Source organism: Eulemur rufifrons, chromosome 29 (genome assembly GCF_041146395.1).
Source record: "Eulemur rufifrons isolate Redbay chromosome 29, OSU_ERuf_1, whole genome shotgun sequence".
Taxonomy (NCBI): Eukaryota; Metazoa; Chordata; class Mammalia; order Primates; family Lemuridae; genus Eulemur; species Eulemur rufifrons.
This window is the reverse complement of record NC_091011.1, coordinates 36587226-36604635: the sequence shown is the minus strand read 5'-3', so window position 1 is coordinate 36604635 and position 17410 is coordinate 36587226. Positions and strand designations below refer to the sequence as shown.

At 33.1% G+C, this 17410-nt stretch overlaps 1 protein-coding gene across 7 annotated transcripts in view; it reads right to left on the bottom strand.

Annotated features, from left to right (window-relative positions):
* DGKB (diacylglycerol kinase beta) overlaps nucleotides 1-17410 on the bottom strand; it is a 569068-nt gene that overhangs the window by 400809 nt on the left and 150849 nt on the right. For 3 of the 7 annotated variants that reach the window (XM_069461465.1, XM_069461460.1, XM_069461462.1), the window contains one exon: nucleotides 4242-4277. The exons of 2 other annotated variants lie outside the window; for them this stretch is intronic. In XM_069461465.1, the coding sequence (XP_069317566.1) occupies nucleotides 4242-4277 (36 nt within the window). The remainder of the gene's footprint in view (nucleotides 1-4241; nucleotides 4278-17410) is intronic. 2 more of the 7 variants (XM_069461461.1, XM_069461464.1) reach the window with 1 other exon arrangement.

The following is a 17410-nucleotide window of genomic DNA, read 5'->3' as shown; positions in this document are numbered from 1 at the left end:
CTTTAATCAATAGAATTTATTCAAACACTGAAAAGAACTACTCTAACCTAAAAAAGACATGAAAGAATATAGAACATATAACTACAAAATATAAAATACAGTTATTGATATTTGAGCATTTTCAAATATCAACTATTTGTGTTTGCTATGCAGACATTTTAAATATAGAATTCAGTGTTTTGTGATCCTTAGACTCCGCAAGTAGCACAACAGATCTTAACTGGGGAATATATTGTATTAGAATTCCAAAAGAATAACCATCATAATAAACAGAGAAGAAAAGCCAAAAAGACCATTCACAGAAAACAGAAAGATGAAGTAAATGAAATAAAAAGACCTCACTTTAAATATGTGCTATAAAAATCTCTTTCTATATCATGCTGATTCTCAGAGGTAGAGTATTTATACATGGGTGAAAAGTGCTTTCACAAAAGAATTGTTTACAACAACCCTGAAGCCTGCTGTTATCGATCACTGGCAAACTACAAGCAGCAAGTGATGATTACCTCAAGCACAGGGTTTTCTTCTTTTTGTACAATCTCAGCATGAAAGACTGGCAGCAGCAAAGCACCTCCATTGGTACTAAGCTACAAAGGTGAGTGCTTTGCTGCCAACAGCATCCATCACTTGCATCCCAGAACTTGCTTTCCCTGCTACTGTTTACTGCACAACTTGCCTGAATGGAGACTTAGTCCTTTCTAACACTGGAGCTAGGCCACTAGAATTTCTTAGGCACCCTAGAATTTCAACCTAGGGTATCACATATGTGTAGGCATTTTATTTACAATCTCTTTGATGCAGAAATGTTACCTTATAACATTTCTGGGCTTCATAAGCCCATTACAGGGCTTATAAAGGTTCAGAGCTCCTAGAAACCATCTTACTAACTTATTAACCACCTTACTAAGGTGCAAAGCTCCACCTTCAGTTCATATGAACTTTTCAAAAATGGCAAAGGCTCTAAATCTATTAGCAATCTTTGAAAGTTGCAGCAAAAGTAATTGCTGACTAGCAAAATAGTCTCGATTTTTAAAAAGATTTCATCAAGTATTAAACATAAATATAATAAATGAGAGATTATAAACTAAAGATTCACATTTCTTATTATTTTTTTAAATACTTAGTAAAAAACAAAATAAAAAATAACTTTGAGTGATGTCAAAAAGGTGTGGACTTAGAGGCTTTGTCTCTTATTTCTGTGTAAACTTAGGCAAGTTGTTCACCATTGCTAAGTTACTATTTATTTCACCTATAAAATGAGGGGGTTCATGTGAAGATAAATTGAGAAAATCTAGATAAAGGGACTGGCATAAAATAGGCACTTAGTAAATTTTGACAGTATAAATAAAGAATATTACTTTATTTTGCAAATGACTTCATCAGAGGTATGCTGCTAGGGTCATAGTAGTAAATGGATGTTGTAAAGATGTACTTTAGTTACTTTATTAAACTTCATTTGTGTACTGAGTCACCTTAACTGGGAATAATAGTTGTGATGATCTGGGCACAGTGTCTTTGGGGGAGTTGGGAGGCCACAAAGCAGACAAAATGATTAGTCTTAAGGTATATGGAGGTGCTACTTACTTGCATCCTGAACTTGAAGGTACACTTTGTGACTTGACCTAAAAGTTCTAGTTTTCATACATCACACATGAAGTCCATATTTTCTCCTAGGATAATTTCATACTGGGTGTACACTATGTACAGGATTTCTGTTAAAGGAATACTGATTGGAGGGAATGAATTTTAGAAATGAGAGAGTCCATGCCAAAATTATTTTTCTCTATGCACTAGCATATAGTAGCACCATTATGAAATAATATATATGTGTGTATATATACATATAATGTACATACATATAAATTATATCCTCATATATACACATAATTATATATAAAAGCAGACTTTGTAGCCAACCTCGGCTTCACTTACTCTCCATTCTCTTTGCAACCATACTGATTGTTGGCCACAGTAAGCTGAACATTAAAAGCCAAGAGGCAGCTCTCTTGTATGTTCACACTCACCATCTCTTTCTATTAGTTAAGCTAAATGCTCAACACAGTGTTTCTGTGTAGTCCCCAAACTGTTTATACCAGTTCCAGGTAAAACTTATCTTGTTATTGTAACTGTGTAATTGAATTATTACTCAAACCATTGAATTGTGAGTACAAAATGGAAGAGTTGCTTCCATGAAAGATAACTTGCATGCTTTGGAAAAACACAATAATATAAGCTGTTGGTGGGGTAGTGGTGGGTGTTGTATGTATGAAGAGTGGTCATATTAAGTTTAGACACAACAACTGTGAAAACTTTGAGAATTAATAGTAAACATGAAGAGTATTTTTACATTAAAAATACTTCACAGACGTCTTTAAGTTTTAGTTATACTTTAAAACAATTAAAACTGAGCATTATGAGTGATAAGACTATTATGTATGCAAGAAAGGCTGTATACCATTTCCAATTAGAAGATCTGTCCTCATAGAAAAGTCCTTGATCCTAACCCAAAAATGTAGCCAATGAATATATATTTACATATTTTAAGTTAAATGTTTAATGTATGTATATATCTTTCTACATGTTCTCCCACATACACTTTAACCACATTTTTAGTTAACCCAAGAGCAACTGTTCCTGATGGTAGAACATAAGGTTTCTTGTCTGTGTGTATGTATATATATGTGTATTCACACACTCACTCATGCATATATCCATACATGGGCTTAAGGAAATTTTTGGAACAACATAGTTGAAAAAACTTATATAATGAATTTGAGGGATAGTGAAAAGTATAAGTAAATGTAAACCAATATGTCTTGCCAGAAAAAAAAAAGGGGGGGGGGTAGTATAGGAAAAGTTTTGAAAACTTTATATTAAGAAAAAAAATGATTTTTTTAGAAAAATGAAAAAGAAGCATATTATGAAAATAGAAATTTGGATCTCTTTAATATTTACTCAATATGTATGATACAAAATATATAGTTGAAGGAGGGAGATCTTTGCAGATTAACAAATCTTATGAGAAACTTTAAATCTCGAATGCAGTGCCTATATTCACTTGATGTGCTTATAATCAGGGCAAAAATAAACTCAAGAACCTGAAAATTTAAAATTGATTCTCCCACACTTAAATAATTTGATGAAATGATAAACTTTTCTAATACTTTTGTCACTTGAGTATATAATTTAACATCTCTATTTCATATGTATGATAATAATGGTTTCAATTCACCTAAAGAATACAAAATCAGTTTAATACTTCCTTAGATAAGAAACATTATATTTCAAGCATATCTCCAAGCATATTTTTAAGTATATCTCTGGTTAAAAATTAGAATTTTTTGTAATTCAATAAGGAAGTATACACTGATTAGAAAACTATTTTTTGGTGGGGAGGAAAAAGAGGCTATTATACTTTTGTGCAACTGTTACCCTTATGTAGCATTCATATATTATAAGTAATACTTTCCATAAACAAATAAATTCATACCCTTATGTAGCCTTCTTATATTATAATTAATACTTTCCAAAGCAAGCAGACTCAAATTATAATTTTAAGGAAAACAATACCATTTGGGCATTTCCTATAGAGATAATAACAATTGAATAGGATATTGTCGCAGAACAATGTGGAGGCTTTGCTTCACTAATGCACAGATAAAGCTAACATCTGAAAATAAATGTTGTGACAATGCTAACATTTATTTTCAAAATAAAAGCCATTTATTCTGTGACTATATTTTATTCCAATGACATTTTATTCAGTGGCATGTGCTACATGATTAATGTAATTAGACTCTTTAAAGTGATGGGCACTTCAAAGTGAACAAAAGTTTGTCAACATACTACCATTGAAACTTACATTTTGATGGTTCAAAGGATTATTTGTTTTGGATTTTATGTAATGTACTTACATTTTAAAATGACAAATAAGAATGAAATTATTTTTATACACTGGTCAAAACTCTTTGCAAAGTAACCTATATTGTTCTTTGTATACTTTGGGTCACATAACTTCTTGTTTTTCTGCTTATAACAAATGTAGATTGGAAATTCTTTAAGTCTATCCCATCACTGAAAATATGAAGATCCCTATTTCCAAATATCAGAATATGAGAAAAATAAAATATAAAAATTAATATTAGTAGGTCACTGAGCCAGCCCAAAATGTTTTTTATAACAATATAAGATGTAGGATGACCTATAACTGTAAGTGTGAAAACCTTTTTTTGCTTACGCACCTCAGGAACTGAAACTCCTAAAGTGGGCAGAGTCTGCTGAAAAAGAAAAGTTCATATTAAAGCTGAAAAAAAATCAAACTGAAAACAAAATATCAATGAAGATTCTTATATCACTATAGTCCTGTGAAATAAATGAATAAATTAAAAATACATTTCCTTGGTATAATTTTTGTTTCCTTGAATTAAATAAATGAATATTTTTTTCATTAAATATGGAATGCTCTAATGCAGAGTAGTTTAGGCTTTGAAATTATTTATCCAAAATACAACTTCATCTATTCAAAGTACACTTCTCAACAACCTTGGCCAGCTTCACGGGCCTCTCTGCAACTTTAATGTATTACATTTGTATTTTGGAAGATTTCATCTCCAATTTCTATTATCCCTCACAATCAATCCCCCTATTTTTTAATTTGCCCCTTTACCCATCCCTCTTCCCATTTTCCATTCCAATTCTCATTCCTTCCTAAAAATGCTCATTGCCTTTTAGATGTAGACATAGCTTATGGTGTTGATTATATTTTATAATACTCTGGAAATAAGAAAAACATTCTATTAATATCAGTACAAAAAAGTAAAAATAATTAAGTAATTGGAAAAAGTTTTACTTGAGGGTAATTTAAAAAATAAGATGAGGTTAAATATACTGATGCTGGCCTTCATGACTGTATTTTCAATTATTTACTACCACTGCTCTCTTTCTGAGTCGCACTGGAAAGGTATTTTGATGGCCAGAAACAGAGAAAAGTTTATTAAATTTAAAAAGCCTACATTTTGTGAGACTTAGAACATAAAATACAAATTTAGAAGAATAGTTGACAAAGCACACACACACTACTACATAAAGATTTCCCATGGTTGGGGGGAGTAGGAAAGTTGGATAGGGAGCTAGGAGTTCTTAGATATTTGTGTGTCCCTGAAAAGTAGGAGACACTCAATATATTCCAATTTCCTCCCCAGGTACAAGATATATGAGGAAGTATCTGAGTGATGCTAGATCACCAAGATGAGTATCAGCAATGTGAGAGTGCAGAGATTACTCTCTTATCCAGTAGAACTCCAGGAAGGCATCAAGGACCAAAAGAATAAATGCTTATATCTGAGGTACTTAAAACCTCAGACACCCTCACAGCTGTGCAGCATAGGGATGGACTGGAAAGATTCAGTGCACCCAAAAGTGACACAGAAGGAGAAGAGGTTTAGGGAAGCCCAAGAAAAATTAAGGTTTCCAGAAATATAACTCTATTTAGAAGGCATTTCCATATTATAAGTAGAAAATACTACAGCTGCAGATTTCTAGTCAAAAGAAGTCATGAAGTCTAGGAATATGAATTCTGATCAAATATCCAATTGACAGGAGAATTCTATGGAAGTCATTGCTATTGTGTTAAAGATGTACTGACAATAGGTTTGGTAGAGCATTCACTGAAAGCTTCTTCATTTCAGTGATATTCTTGACTTCTGAGTCCCAGTCAGTCTGCATAGCACCTGGGACAATGGGTGGTAGGCAAAATGTTTGTGCTAGTTTCTATATGAGCCAGTTCAAAGCCGTTTGCCAGTCTTATTATCTTTCTTTCTCAGTTTCAGGTTGAAGCATAAGGTCTCAAACATTACAAGACAGGGATATAGTCCTTCCATCTTTATCTTAGTACATAAACGTTTGCTCTCCCTCAACTCCAGATCAGGTACCTTATCCATGGATCCTACACCATGGACCCAGGAAACTCTCAGAGGCTCTCAAGCAACCAAAATAAGACACCCCACAAGCAGTCCCCAGAGTATGAGTCACGGATACATTCTATCTTGGAAGAGAGCATGCTTGCTATGCATGTGTCTGAAGAAAGCAAGGCTTTGGAAAACCAAGTGAAGATTATGGTTATCTAAATGGTTCAGAATAAAAACCAAATGTGATGCAAGAGCCTGCAATAGATCCCGGTCCACTCCCACACTTACCACCAAAAAATAAATAAATAAAAGCTATAAAAAGCATTTTTGGGATAATTGTAGACATTTGAATATGGACAGGAAAATGACTCATATTATGGAATGACTGTTAATTTTCTTAGGTGTGAGTATAGGAATGTCATTGTGTAGAAAATTGTCCTTAATCTTAGAAGATACCTGCTGAAGTATTTAGGGATGTAGTGTCATACTATGTGCAACTTACTTTTCAAAAAGTTCACCTTAATCAAACTTATATTATGGACATATGTGTGCATAGTATACATAAAATCTATATGTTGTATATATGTATATGCATGCATACACACAGTCCTATATATGCATATATATAAATAAAGAAATGATGACAAAATAATTAGCAATTATTGGGAATACACTGGATTCCTTGTGTTTGGCAATTTTTATAATAAAATTTGGGAGGAAAAAATTGTTCTTTCTACCTTTTTAGTATATTCTCTAATGTAATGCCTAAAAGTGTATAAAAACATTTCTCCGATGAAATAAAAACATGTATGTTGTCCCAGTGAAAACAATGAAGTTTCTAGAAGTTTGGAAGAGAAGACATGGGGGTAGGTGGAAGACAAATAATGAGCACTATTTTCATGGAGACTTAGAACTCTCCTTTTAAAAATAAGGAAACACAGGTAAGTTTCTAGGCTGCTGATGAAGAGGAGCAGAGAGAGAGAGAGGGAATTATTAAAGGTAAATGATAAACAAGAGGTTCTTTAAAAAGCAATATTTCAGATGGGCAGAAACCCACACAGATAGGTTTTGCACTTGTCCAGATGTGTTCCTCTTGGGTGAGGACCTAATGACAGAGAAACATAGGTGTGGGTTTGCACTAACAGAGGTCTCCAATGCAAAAACCTACAGGGGCCAAGAAGGTAATATAAATAAGTGAAAAAGATCTGATGTCACAAAAGCAAAGACTATGGCACAATGAATAATAAACATCCCATTTTAAGATATTAAAAAAAAAAAAAAAAACAGACATTGTGGGATGAAATTAAACCCTAGCTGCCACTTTGCCACCACTAGAGTAGAGAATTAGGAATTTATGGATATTCACGCTTGGAGACTTCCTCTTTCTCAGAGCAGTAGAGATATGGGATATCTACTGTTATCTGCTGAGTGCAAGGGAGGTTGGCAGAGAGGTGATGAAATGAAGAAGGTAATGAAATAGAGATTTGTCACTACTTCTCTGACAATGAAAAAGCAGTTGAGTAAGGATGAATCACTGGATCAAGCAAAACTGAGTGCCCAGCTGGGGCCAGAAGTTATAAATATGTAAGAGAGAAAGCCACCAGCCCCAAGAATTTTCTGATGCAGCCTTAGCCTTCTGAGAGCAACACTAGAAATTCACTCCAAGAATAAGAGTGATGGGAAAACATATATATGAATTCATTTACAATCAAAATGTGCAAGCAAAAAGTATACATTAAATTAACATGCCATCAGTAGTTTATTCCTGACTTACAATTAAAAAAACATGGTATCTAGGTTAAAAAAGTAGCAATTTAATAGAAAATAAATTCAGATATTATATTACTTCTTTTTTTTTACTCTCCTGTACATAATTTTTAAATATCAAGGATGAGCAGAGTAAATGTTTTAGTTTTTTGAAAAGTATCATGAGTGCATGATTCTAAATGTAATATATTTTTAATCAGAATTAATAAAGAAACTGTATATTTTTATTTAATCCAATGTGAGATGTGACTACAGAGGAATGTGATTGATTTTATTTAATCAGTATCTTTTTAATATTAAATAGAATACACAGTACAGATAATTAGTTTAAAAGATGCATTTGCCTTCAGGGCACTTATTAAGTTCAATCTAATATCAAAGAATTTTTAAAAATCCTATTATTCTTAAGTATTAGGATATCTCTTGTCTTCATATTTTCTAATGTTTAATCATTTTAAATTGACAATTTAATCCAAATTGTCATAGAACAAAGAAAAATCTTTGGTGGAGATTATTGGAGGTTTGACTTAGTTAAAATGTAATAAGAGAACAGTACTCACATTAAAAGGATCATTCATTATTTCAAGACTACAGCAAAATTAATAAAACTTATATTTCATACCTATATAAGAATGCTTTTATATTTAGAAATCCATGATTGAAATGATTTGGATACCTCTCTAAAGATAAATTCTTAACATTTTTATTGAAAATATTTGGTGCCCCTTAAGTTTTCAGACATCCATTACACTAGGTACACCTTTCCTAAATGTTCATTTTTATTTATTTTCTAGACACAAACACACATATGGAGGGAGATGGAATAAAGAGAACCTCACACTTTCTTCTCTTTAATACCTCTGTACAAAACTCTGTGAATATGCATAGAGGTCATATTTGCTAGAGTAAGAATGTAGTATTTTTGTGAACAATTATAGTTTAAGGATAGTGAAATAACCACAGTTACAAATATTTTTACCATTTAATTTCTGCTTTGATATAAGCTTAAAAACTTGACTCAGGTGACAAATGATCAGGCAAGGGACCCTGGGTAAGGTTACAATATGTGTACTTTTTAAAATGTTTTATTTTTGATAGTTTGATTTTAATTAATATTTCAAAGTGTCAGTGGAAAAGAAAAATAACTTATGATTCTTTTGATTGTAATATTGTAATACACTGAAATAATCTTGTATTAAAGATGTTAATGAAAATGACAGTAGTATAAAAATCATTTCTATCTCACTTCCTTTTTAAAATTTGCATTGTGTTCATATGTGTGAATATACACACTTAAGGACCCACAATGATAAACTTGAAAAAAATACATAGAACTGAAATGTGAAAATAAAATCATGGAAACCCAAACTATATGCAGTTTTTATATCCTAGATATGCTCTCCATACATTTTATTATCATGAGTGAGAGAACAACTTCACCTCTCCAACTAAGGCAGTGTGCCACTTAATGTAGACAATTTTTCTTTTCCCTACCATGGTTTTCTCTATGTCTCTCACTTCTTTTTATGGTGGTACAAACATTTAGGTTACATACAATGCCTTTGCCTCACCCAAGCCAGGGCTACAAGCGTGCCCATCCCCCATACAGTGCACTCCACATCCATTAGTTTTCTTACTTCTTTTTGATGCCAGAGATGCTCAACTGTATATAAAAGAAAATAAGCTATTTAAAATAGTTTTATTTGGAACACTTGAAGCTTACTGCTGCACTGGAAGTTACTGCATTAAATCAATCCATATTGATATTCACGCTAGTTCTTTCAGACAAAACAACTATAGAGTGGGTTCTAAATATTTTCCATTCTTCATCAATATTTTAAAATAAATTTATTTCCAAATCACTTTAAAAATGTGGACATGACTGAAAAAAATGACTTAATTTTTTGTTATTACGGCTGCTGTTTTTTGAATAAATAGACCCTGAGTTAGGAAAGCACCTTAGTTTCCACTGCCTGCTTGAGAGCCAAGCAAGAAAAGATGGGTTACACTTTCTTCATCTGAAATCATTCTTATTGCTAATAAGTAGATGGGAACCAACAGATGTGTGTTTTTAAGAAAACATCTATGTTAAGGCTCTTAGAAGAGAGAAAGAAGAAATGATGCAGGAGGGGAGAGAAGAGATCAAAGAGGGAAAGCAATGAAGACAAAGAGTGAGAAAGGAGGGGATTAGATGAGAGGAAGAACAAAATCCTCTCTGCTATTTTCCTCACTCTAGATGCTATCCCTTCCAAAATCTGAGCAAGGAAAACAGTGAAATTGAGGAGGGGAATGGTGGGAGCTGGTATTTAGAGTAATCATATGCAAAACACATTTCAAAATGAAACATACACATCTTGTTGACTATTTTCAGATTATTTTTTAGAATGCATTTAGATAATTAATAGATTGATGAGTATATGTGTGTATGTGTAATTATGTTTTTGTATGTTTGGGATGTGGTCTTAAGTGCAATTGGTGGCTTAAAAAAATGTCCCAAGAACTTAATATAATAGATTAATACCTATAGATTTTATGTTCAGAAAATTAATCTATAATATTTCTTGTTATACATATTCTTTCTTTCTATAAAATCATAAGCCAATTCTAGAAATTTATCATTGTATAGTTAGTGTACTGCTGCTTTCCAGAATATAAAAGTATTATTGTAGGTAATGACAGACTATTAATAATGATATTTAGAATTAAAGCTTAGTTTTCCTTTTGATTATCCTTGGAAGAGATCTTGCATTAAAAAAAACAAAGAGATTATAATGGAATTTGTTCTCATCCTTTGCCCCTCTAAATATCCACTGATCTCATGCCAAAGTATATTCTAACCAGGTTAAAGTCCAATTCTGTACTCACGTTAAGCTAAGATTCAATTGAGTTAAAATTTTACACTGACTGCCAGTCAACCTTATCATGAACTTTCATTATGTGCATGTAATTAATTGGGTCCAACGAACAATATCAGTACTGAGTTATAGACTCTTTTCCCCCGACCATATAATTAGAATATAATTACCCACAGGATATCAGAATGATGCAGAACCTTTCCTCTAAATGCGCCCTCATTAGGAAACAAGTCTCAATGTACATTTATTCAATCAGTGTGAATTAATTAAAATGTTACTGAAATAAAAGAGGGTAGCAATAAAGAGTATCTGACATCTATTAAGAGACTATCACTTGAGATCTGCATGCACAGTTTATATTTAAACCCATTTAGCTCAAACAGAAACTTTGCCATGTAATGTTATGTACGTCCAATATACTAGGAAATCTGAGTAAATGAATTAGTGTGTGTCATCATTTTGAAAATTTGTATAGTATGCAAGGAATACAAAATCTTTAAGAATTGGATAGGATTCTAAAGGCCCCACTTTCCCTGATAATTCTATAAAAATGTTATCATTAGATAGAATATATTTCATGAAGAAAAATCATTAAATCAGTGTGTCCAGGCAATTATTTGTTCACCTTACGGTCCTATATTACAAATCAGAAAATATTTGTCCTGACATGGCTTAGGAGATAATGACTAGAAAAACCCAGATTTATAAAAGCACTAATTATTTGTGTCTTTTAATAAAATAGCCTAAAATAATTAAGCTAGCTCAAGTTATTTCAATAGCATATTTTCTTTAAGCAGAACATTTGCAAGCACCTAAGAATATCTTCTTTTCAAAAGGATGCATAATATATCATACCATATATTTAGATTACATAAAATAAGGTAAAAAATAGTATTAAATAAATGCATAAAGAAGCTAAGATCATATGATGCATATCTCCCAAGAAACTGCTGATTCATGCAAAAACATTGTACCAAAGAGCTATTTATCTTTGTTTCTCTAGTACCTGGCATATAGTCATATTTAATTACAGTATATTCAATAAATAAATAATCCTTATACAAAGGAATACTCAGCATTTGTCAAGAACAATGTCATAAACTATAACTTAAAATTTTCAAAAATCTGTATGTAATAAAGTAGATATACACATATTTTCAAACTTTCAATATTATCACATATTCCTTAGAAATTTATAGCTTTAGAAATAGATTTTATAAAACATAGTTCTGGTAATCAAAATTTAGCATTCATTCTTAAAAATAGACATGGACCTCTTTATAATATAAATTCTGGATAAGCATTAAGATAAATTAGGCCATCTACAAATTGCTATTTTTCCTATGTTCTTTAGAAGCAAACTCCAGTTTTAAATTATTGCTTTTTTCTCAAGAATTTCTAACTCCATAAGATTATATATTTTTTAATTATTTTGAATGCATGTTATATTTACATTCTGGTAGAATGTTCTAATCAGATATTATACTGGTCTTGGTGGAGACCAAAAATGAGAGAAATGGGCCCACCCTGCTAAGCAAGCATAAAGTTTTGCTCTATTTTTAAAAAAAGCATTTTAGAATTTCAGTAATAAAGATATGCAGTATAGTTGTATGCTGAAAATGTTGTATTTAAGTAACACTTACTAAAATATCACATTAACTGAGGGTAATTACTACAAAAAAACTGCATAATTTCTAAACAATAGAATGTGAATATTTTTAAAGCTCCATTTTGCAATAAACATCAATTTTCATATTCTGAACCACAACTACAATAAGAAGAGTGAATATTTATAATATTTTACAAGAGAAGACTAAATTGCTTAAGCTATATTTAAAAATCAGGTATTTGAATATAATTTAATACCCAGAGGAAATTACTGTGAGTCCCCTCAAAATTCTGAAAATGTTCTCTTTGAATTCTCTACCTGCTGTACCACTTTATCATGTGAGGCATTTCACAGTATTGTGAATTCTCTACCTGCTGTACCACTTTATCATGTGAGGCATTTCACATCTATTGGATATTTTATATAACTACAACAACATTACAATCACAAGAGTTTCAAAATTTACCTATAACTATAAAATGCTTCAAGAGCCATTCCAGAAGCTAAATACAATGCTAATCTGACTTCCACTAATATTATCTCATCATCACACATTTTAAACTCAGTATTATTAGCTTATAACAATACAATTTATTAGCTTATAACAATACAATTTAATTATCTTGAGTTATCAATGATCTTTAAAAAATAAACCACCTTGTCTCCTATTCATTTTAACTTTTACTTGATATATATGTTACTGTCTGATATATCTTCTTCTTGACTCAGGAAAAAGAGTGAACTGATGGGCATAAGAAGAACTGACTGAATGTTATTCATTCACTCAGCAAATATTTGTTGAGCATTTAGTCTGTGTCAAGATCACATTGGGTGCTAAAGACGAAGAGGCAAACCCTTTGTTGTGGGCGGTAGACATGATGGTACTGCTATTCAGTGAGCACAAGGACCAGTTTCACAAGAAACATTTTAAGTTCAGTTCCTGCTATGCTGACTTTGTGGCCTCTGTGGGACATCGCAGGGGAAATTTACAACGTGAAGTTGAGTATTTGCGTCTAGATGAGTGTGGGGAGAACAAGATTACAAAGACATATTAAAAACTGTTTGTTGTAGTCGTGGAATTGAATGAGATAATACACAAAGAGTGTGACAAGATGAGAACTGAACCAAAAATGAAAGCCTAACACGTATTTAAGGATGGAAAGAGGACTAGCAATTCAGCAATATTGACAAAGTATAGCTAGACAGGTAAAAAGAAAACTAGTAGAAAAGCATTGGATGAGTGTTACAGAATATGAGAGGAGAGCATTTCAAACAGTGTCAAATACTGTAGGAAATTAAAAAAAAAAAATCGCACTTGAAAAGGGTCTCTAGTATATTCTACTTGTAGCCCAAAGCAGTTCCTTTCCTTTCCTAACTGGTCAGAGAACTTATCACCAGGTGCTCTGAGTGTTAATTGCTGAGAGATCCTAGCTATCCTAGCTATTGCTATTTTCTGAAGAATTATTCTTTGCTCACAGGAATAAAGCTGTCCCAGGAGGCCACAGCTGATGATTGACTGATAAGGGTTAGGAAAGACCAGCCTCTTTGCCTTAAGTTAGGAACAATCCTATGATATAATTTTTGCCCCATAGCCCCAAAGAAGGTTGAGGCCAAGGCTAAACTCTCCCTATGATCAGTTCCTTGCTTGGGGCTTGCCTCTTCCTTTTTCTGCTTCCCTCCCTTCCTTAAGATTTTTCCTAAAAATTCTCTTCTCCGTCCATAAATTATACAATGCTAAATCCCTGTGTCATGCTCTGGTCTTTGGAAACTCAACTTAAGAGAGTACAATTAAATTTAGTAAGGATGGCAATAGCAGTTTCAGATCCATTTTATAGTGAGAAGTTAGACTACTGTGCTTTGAAGAGGAAGAAAGAAAGGAATTTGACACAGTGCGTGTATCTACACACCTGCATATGCATACTCATGGCTATGTGAAGAGGCAGACAAGAGTCAGATCCATATGCAAATACAGGACATAGAATTGCACAGGAGAAAGATCAAGTAGTTCTTTACCAGCATGGATTCTACAATACACAAAAGTGAAAATGAAACTGGACTGATGGACTCAAATCATAACGCTGTTAAGCACTAACTCATGTAAGCATGCTGTATTAAACCTTGGCCGAATGTTTTCTGTTGTAAATTAAGGAATCAATATATTATTAAAGACTGTGACAAATGCTATGACAGGAGAAAAATGGAAAGTCTAAGAGAGAGAAGGAAGAGAATACAAGAATGAAAGAAATCAGAAGATGATAGGCATTGGATGACTAAAGGATGTTGAAGAAATGGCAACCAAATGAAATAACTTCAAAATATTTGTGGTTGGGATAAAATAAGAGTAACATAATAAAGAAGAGAACAATAGGTATAGAGCTGTATTCCTCAAGGAATACATACCCCCACATCCACAAGTGGGCTATAGTATTGTGACACCAGCTGGAACCAGTAGTACGGCAATGTCCTCAGCACCTAAGCCCAGGCAGCTTCTTATACTCCATTAAACAAGTTATTCAGCATCTCAGAGAGGCTAACCCTAGGACAGAGGAAGCTGAAGTGCATACTTACTGAAGCATGAGAGCCACTTGTCCAATTTGCTACTGACAACAGTGAATTCTCCCCCTCCAGCAGTGGGGCCACTCCATGCCCACGTGTATTGTCCAGGAACCCAAGGACTTGTCTCACTGGGGCCCGATGCTGCCACTGCTGGTGCTTGTATGTGCCACCCAAAGACCACCCTCCCCAAGACCTGCTGTCACTGCGACCTGGTAAACATGGCCCTTCCAGTGTCAGGGCTCCTGTAAGCTTTTGCATGCTGCTCAGAAGACTGATGAGTGTCTTGCCCAGGGTCTGATACCACCACGAGAGCCAACAAGCATCACCCAGGAGCCAAATGACTGGCTTGCCTAATATCACCATCCCCAGCAGGAACATACAGCCGCCTCCACAAACAACTGCAGCCTAAGCCATTGAGGATCTTGCAGACAACACTGACATTGACTAGAGCCAAAGAAACTATCTGGAGAATACACTACTGTTCTCACCCAGAACCAAAGCCAAAGCACTTTACCCATCTGACACTATAGACACATCTACAGGAAGAATTCTTACCCTATAAAAGCTACTCCATAAAATTGAAAGCAGTAACTGTTACACCAGAGGGACAGATATCAAAATGGAGACACAAGAACGTGAAAAAGCAACAAAACATGACACCTCCAAAGGAATAAAATAATTCTCCAGTAATAGACCCCGGAGAAAAGGAAATCTATAAAATGCCTAAAAAGGCATTTAAAACAATGATCTTAAGGAAACTCAAAATACAAGAGGACGCAGATAGACAATACAAAGAAATCAGGTAAACAATTCATGTCCTGAATGAGAAATTCAACAAAGATACAGATATTACTTAAAAAGGAACCAAATAAAAATCCTGTATCTGAAGAATTTAATGAAAGAAATACAAAATACAATAGAAAATTTCAATAACAAACAAGATCAAGCAGAAAAAAGAATTTCAGAACTTGATGGGTCTTTCAAAATTACCTGGTCAGCCAAAAAGAGAAAAAGAAAGAGAGAGAAAATAAAATAAAATAAAGAAAGCCTATGTGATACATGAGACACCATTAAGTGATTAAATATTTGAATGTTAGGAGTTCCAGAAGAAGAACAGATGAGAAAAGTTATAGAAGACCCATTAAGTGAAATAATAGCTAAAAACTTCCCAAGTCTTGGGAGTGATACACATCCACATACAGGAAGTTCAAATATTTTTAAATAGATTCAACTCTAAAAGGTTCTCTCTTAGGCACATTATAGTCAAACTGCCAAAAGTCAATGACCACAAGAGAAATGCATCAAGTCATATATAATGAAATTGTGATCATACTAATAGGAAATTTCTGAGCCGAAACCCTACAGGTTAGTAGAGAATACTATGATGTGTTCAAAATGCTGAAAGGAAAAACACCACCATTCAAGAATACCCACAAAGCTATCCTTCCAAAATAAAGGAGAAATAAAGTCTTTCCCAGAAAAACAAAACTAAGGGAAATTCATCACCACTAGCCTGGGCCTACAAAAAAATGCTTAAGTGAGTCCTATATCTGGAAGCAAAAGGATGATTTCTACTATCACGAAAAAACACAAAAGTATAAAACTCACTGGTAAAGCAAATAAACAAAAGAAAGTAATCAAACATTATCATTACAGAAAACCACCAAACTGCAAAGATAAATAATAAGAGAGGAAGCAAAGAACAGGGGATATACAAAACCATCAGAAAAGGAATACCAATTTGGTAGTAGTAAGTCCTCACCTATCAATACCAACCATGTATATAAATGGATTAAATTCACCATTTAAAAGATTCAGATTGGCTGAAAGATTAAAAAAACAAGACTCAACTATACGCTGCCTACAAAATCTCATTTTACCTGTGAAGACACACATACCAAAAGTGAAGGGATAGAAAAAGATAGTCCGTGCAAACAGAAAAGAAAAGTGCACAGGAGCAGCTATACTTAGGCAAAGTAGACTTTAAGTCAAAAATCATAAAAAGAGACAAAAATAGGTCCTTATATAAAGATAAAGGGATTAATTCAGCAAGAGGCCATAATAATTTTAAATATATATGCACCCAACACCAGAGTACCCACATATATAAAGCAAATATTTTTAGAGCTAAAGAGAGAGACAGACCCCAATACAATAATAGTTGGAGATTTCAACACCCCATGTTTAGCAGACAGAAAATCAACAATGAAACATCAGACTTAAACTGTACTATAGAGCAAATGGATGTAACAGACATTTATAGAACATTTCATCCAATGGCTGCTGAATACACATATTTCTCTTCATCATGTGGAACATTCTCCAGGATAGACCTCAAAACAAGTCTCAACAAATTTTAAAAAATCAAAATCATACTAAATATCTTCTGAGACCAAAGGAATAAAATTAGAAATCAATAACAAGAACTTCAAAAACAGTACAAATAAGTTAAATGTGTAAGTTAAACATGCTCCTGAATGACCAATGGATTAATGAAGAAATTTTATATATGTGTCAAATTATCACTCTTTCCCCTATAAATATGTACAATTATTACATGTCAACTAAAAAATAAAGGAGAAAAATGCAAAAAAGCAGCAAAAACAAAAAGTCATGAGAATGCAATTTTAAAAGAATATTTTATGGCCGGGTGCAGTTGCTCCTGCCTATAATCCTAGCACTCTGGGAGGCCAAGGCAGAAGGATTGCTTGAGCTGA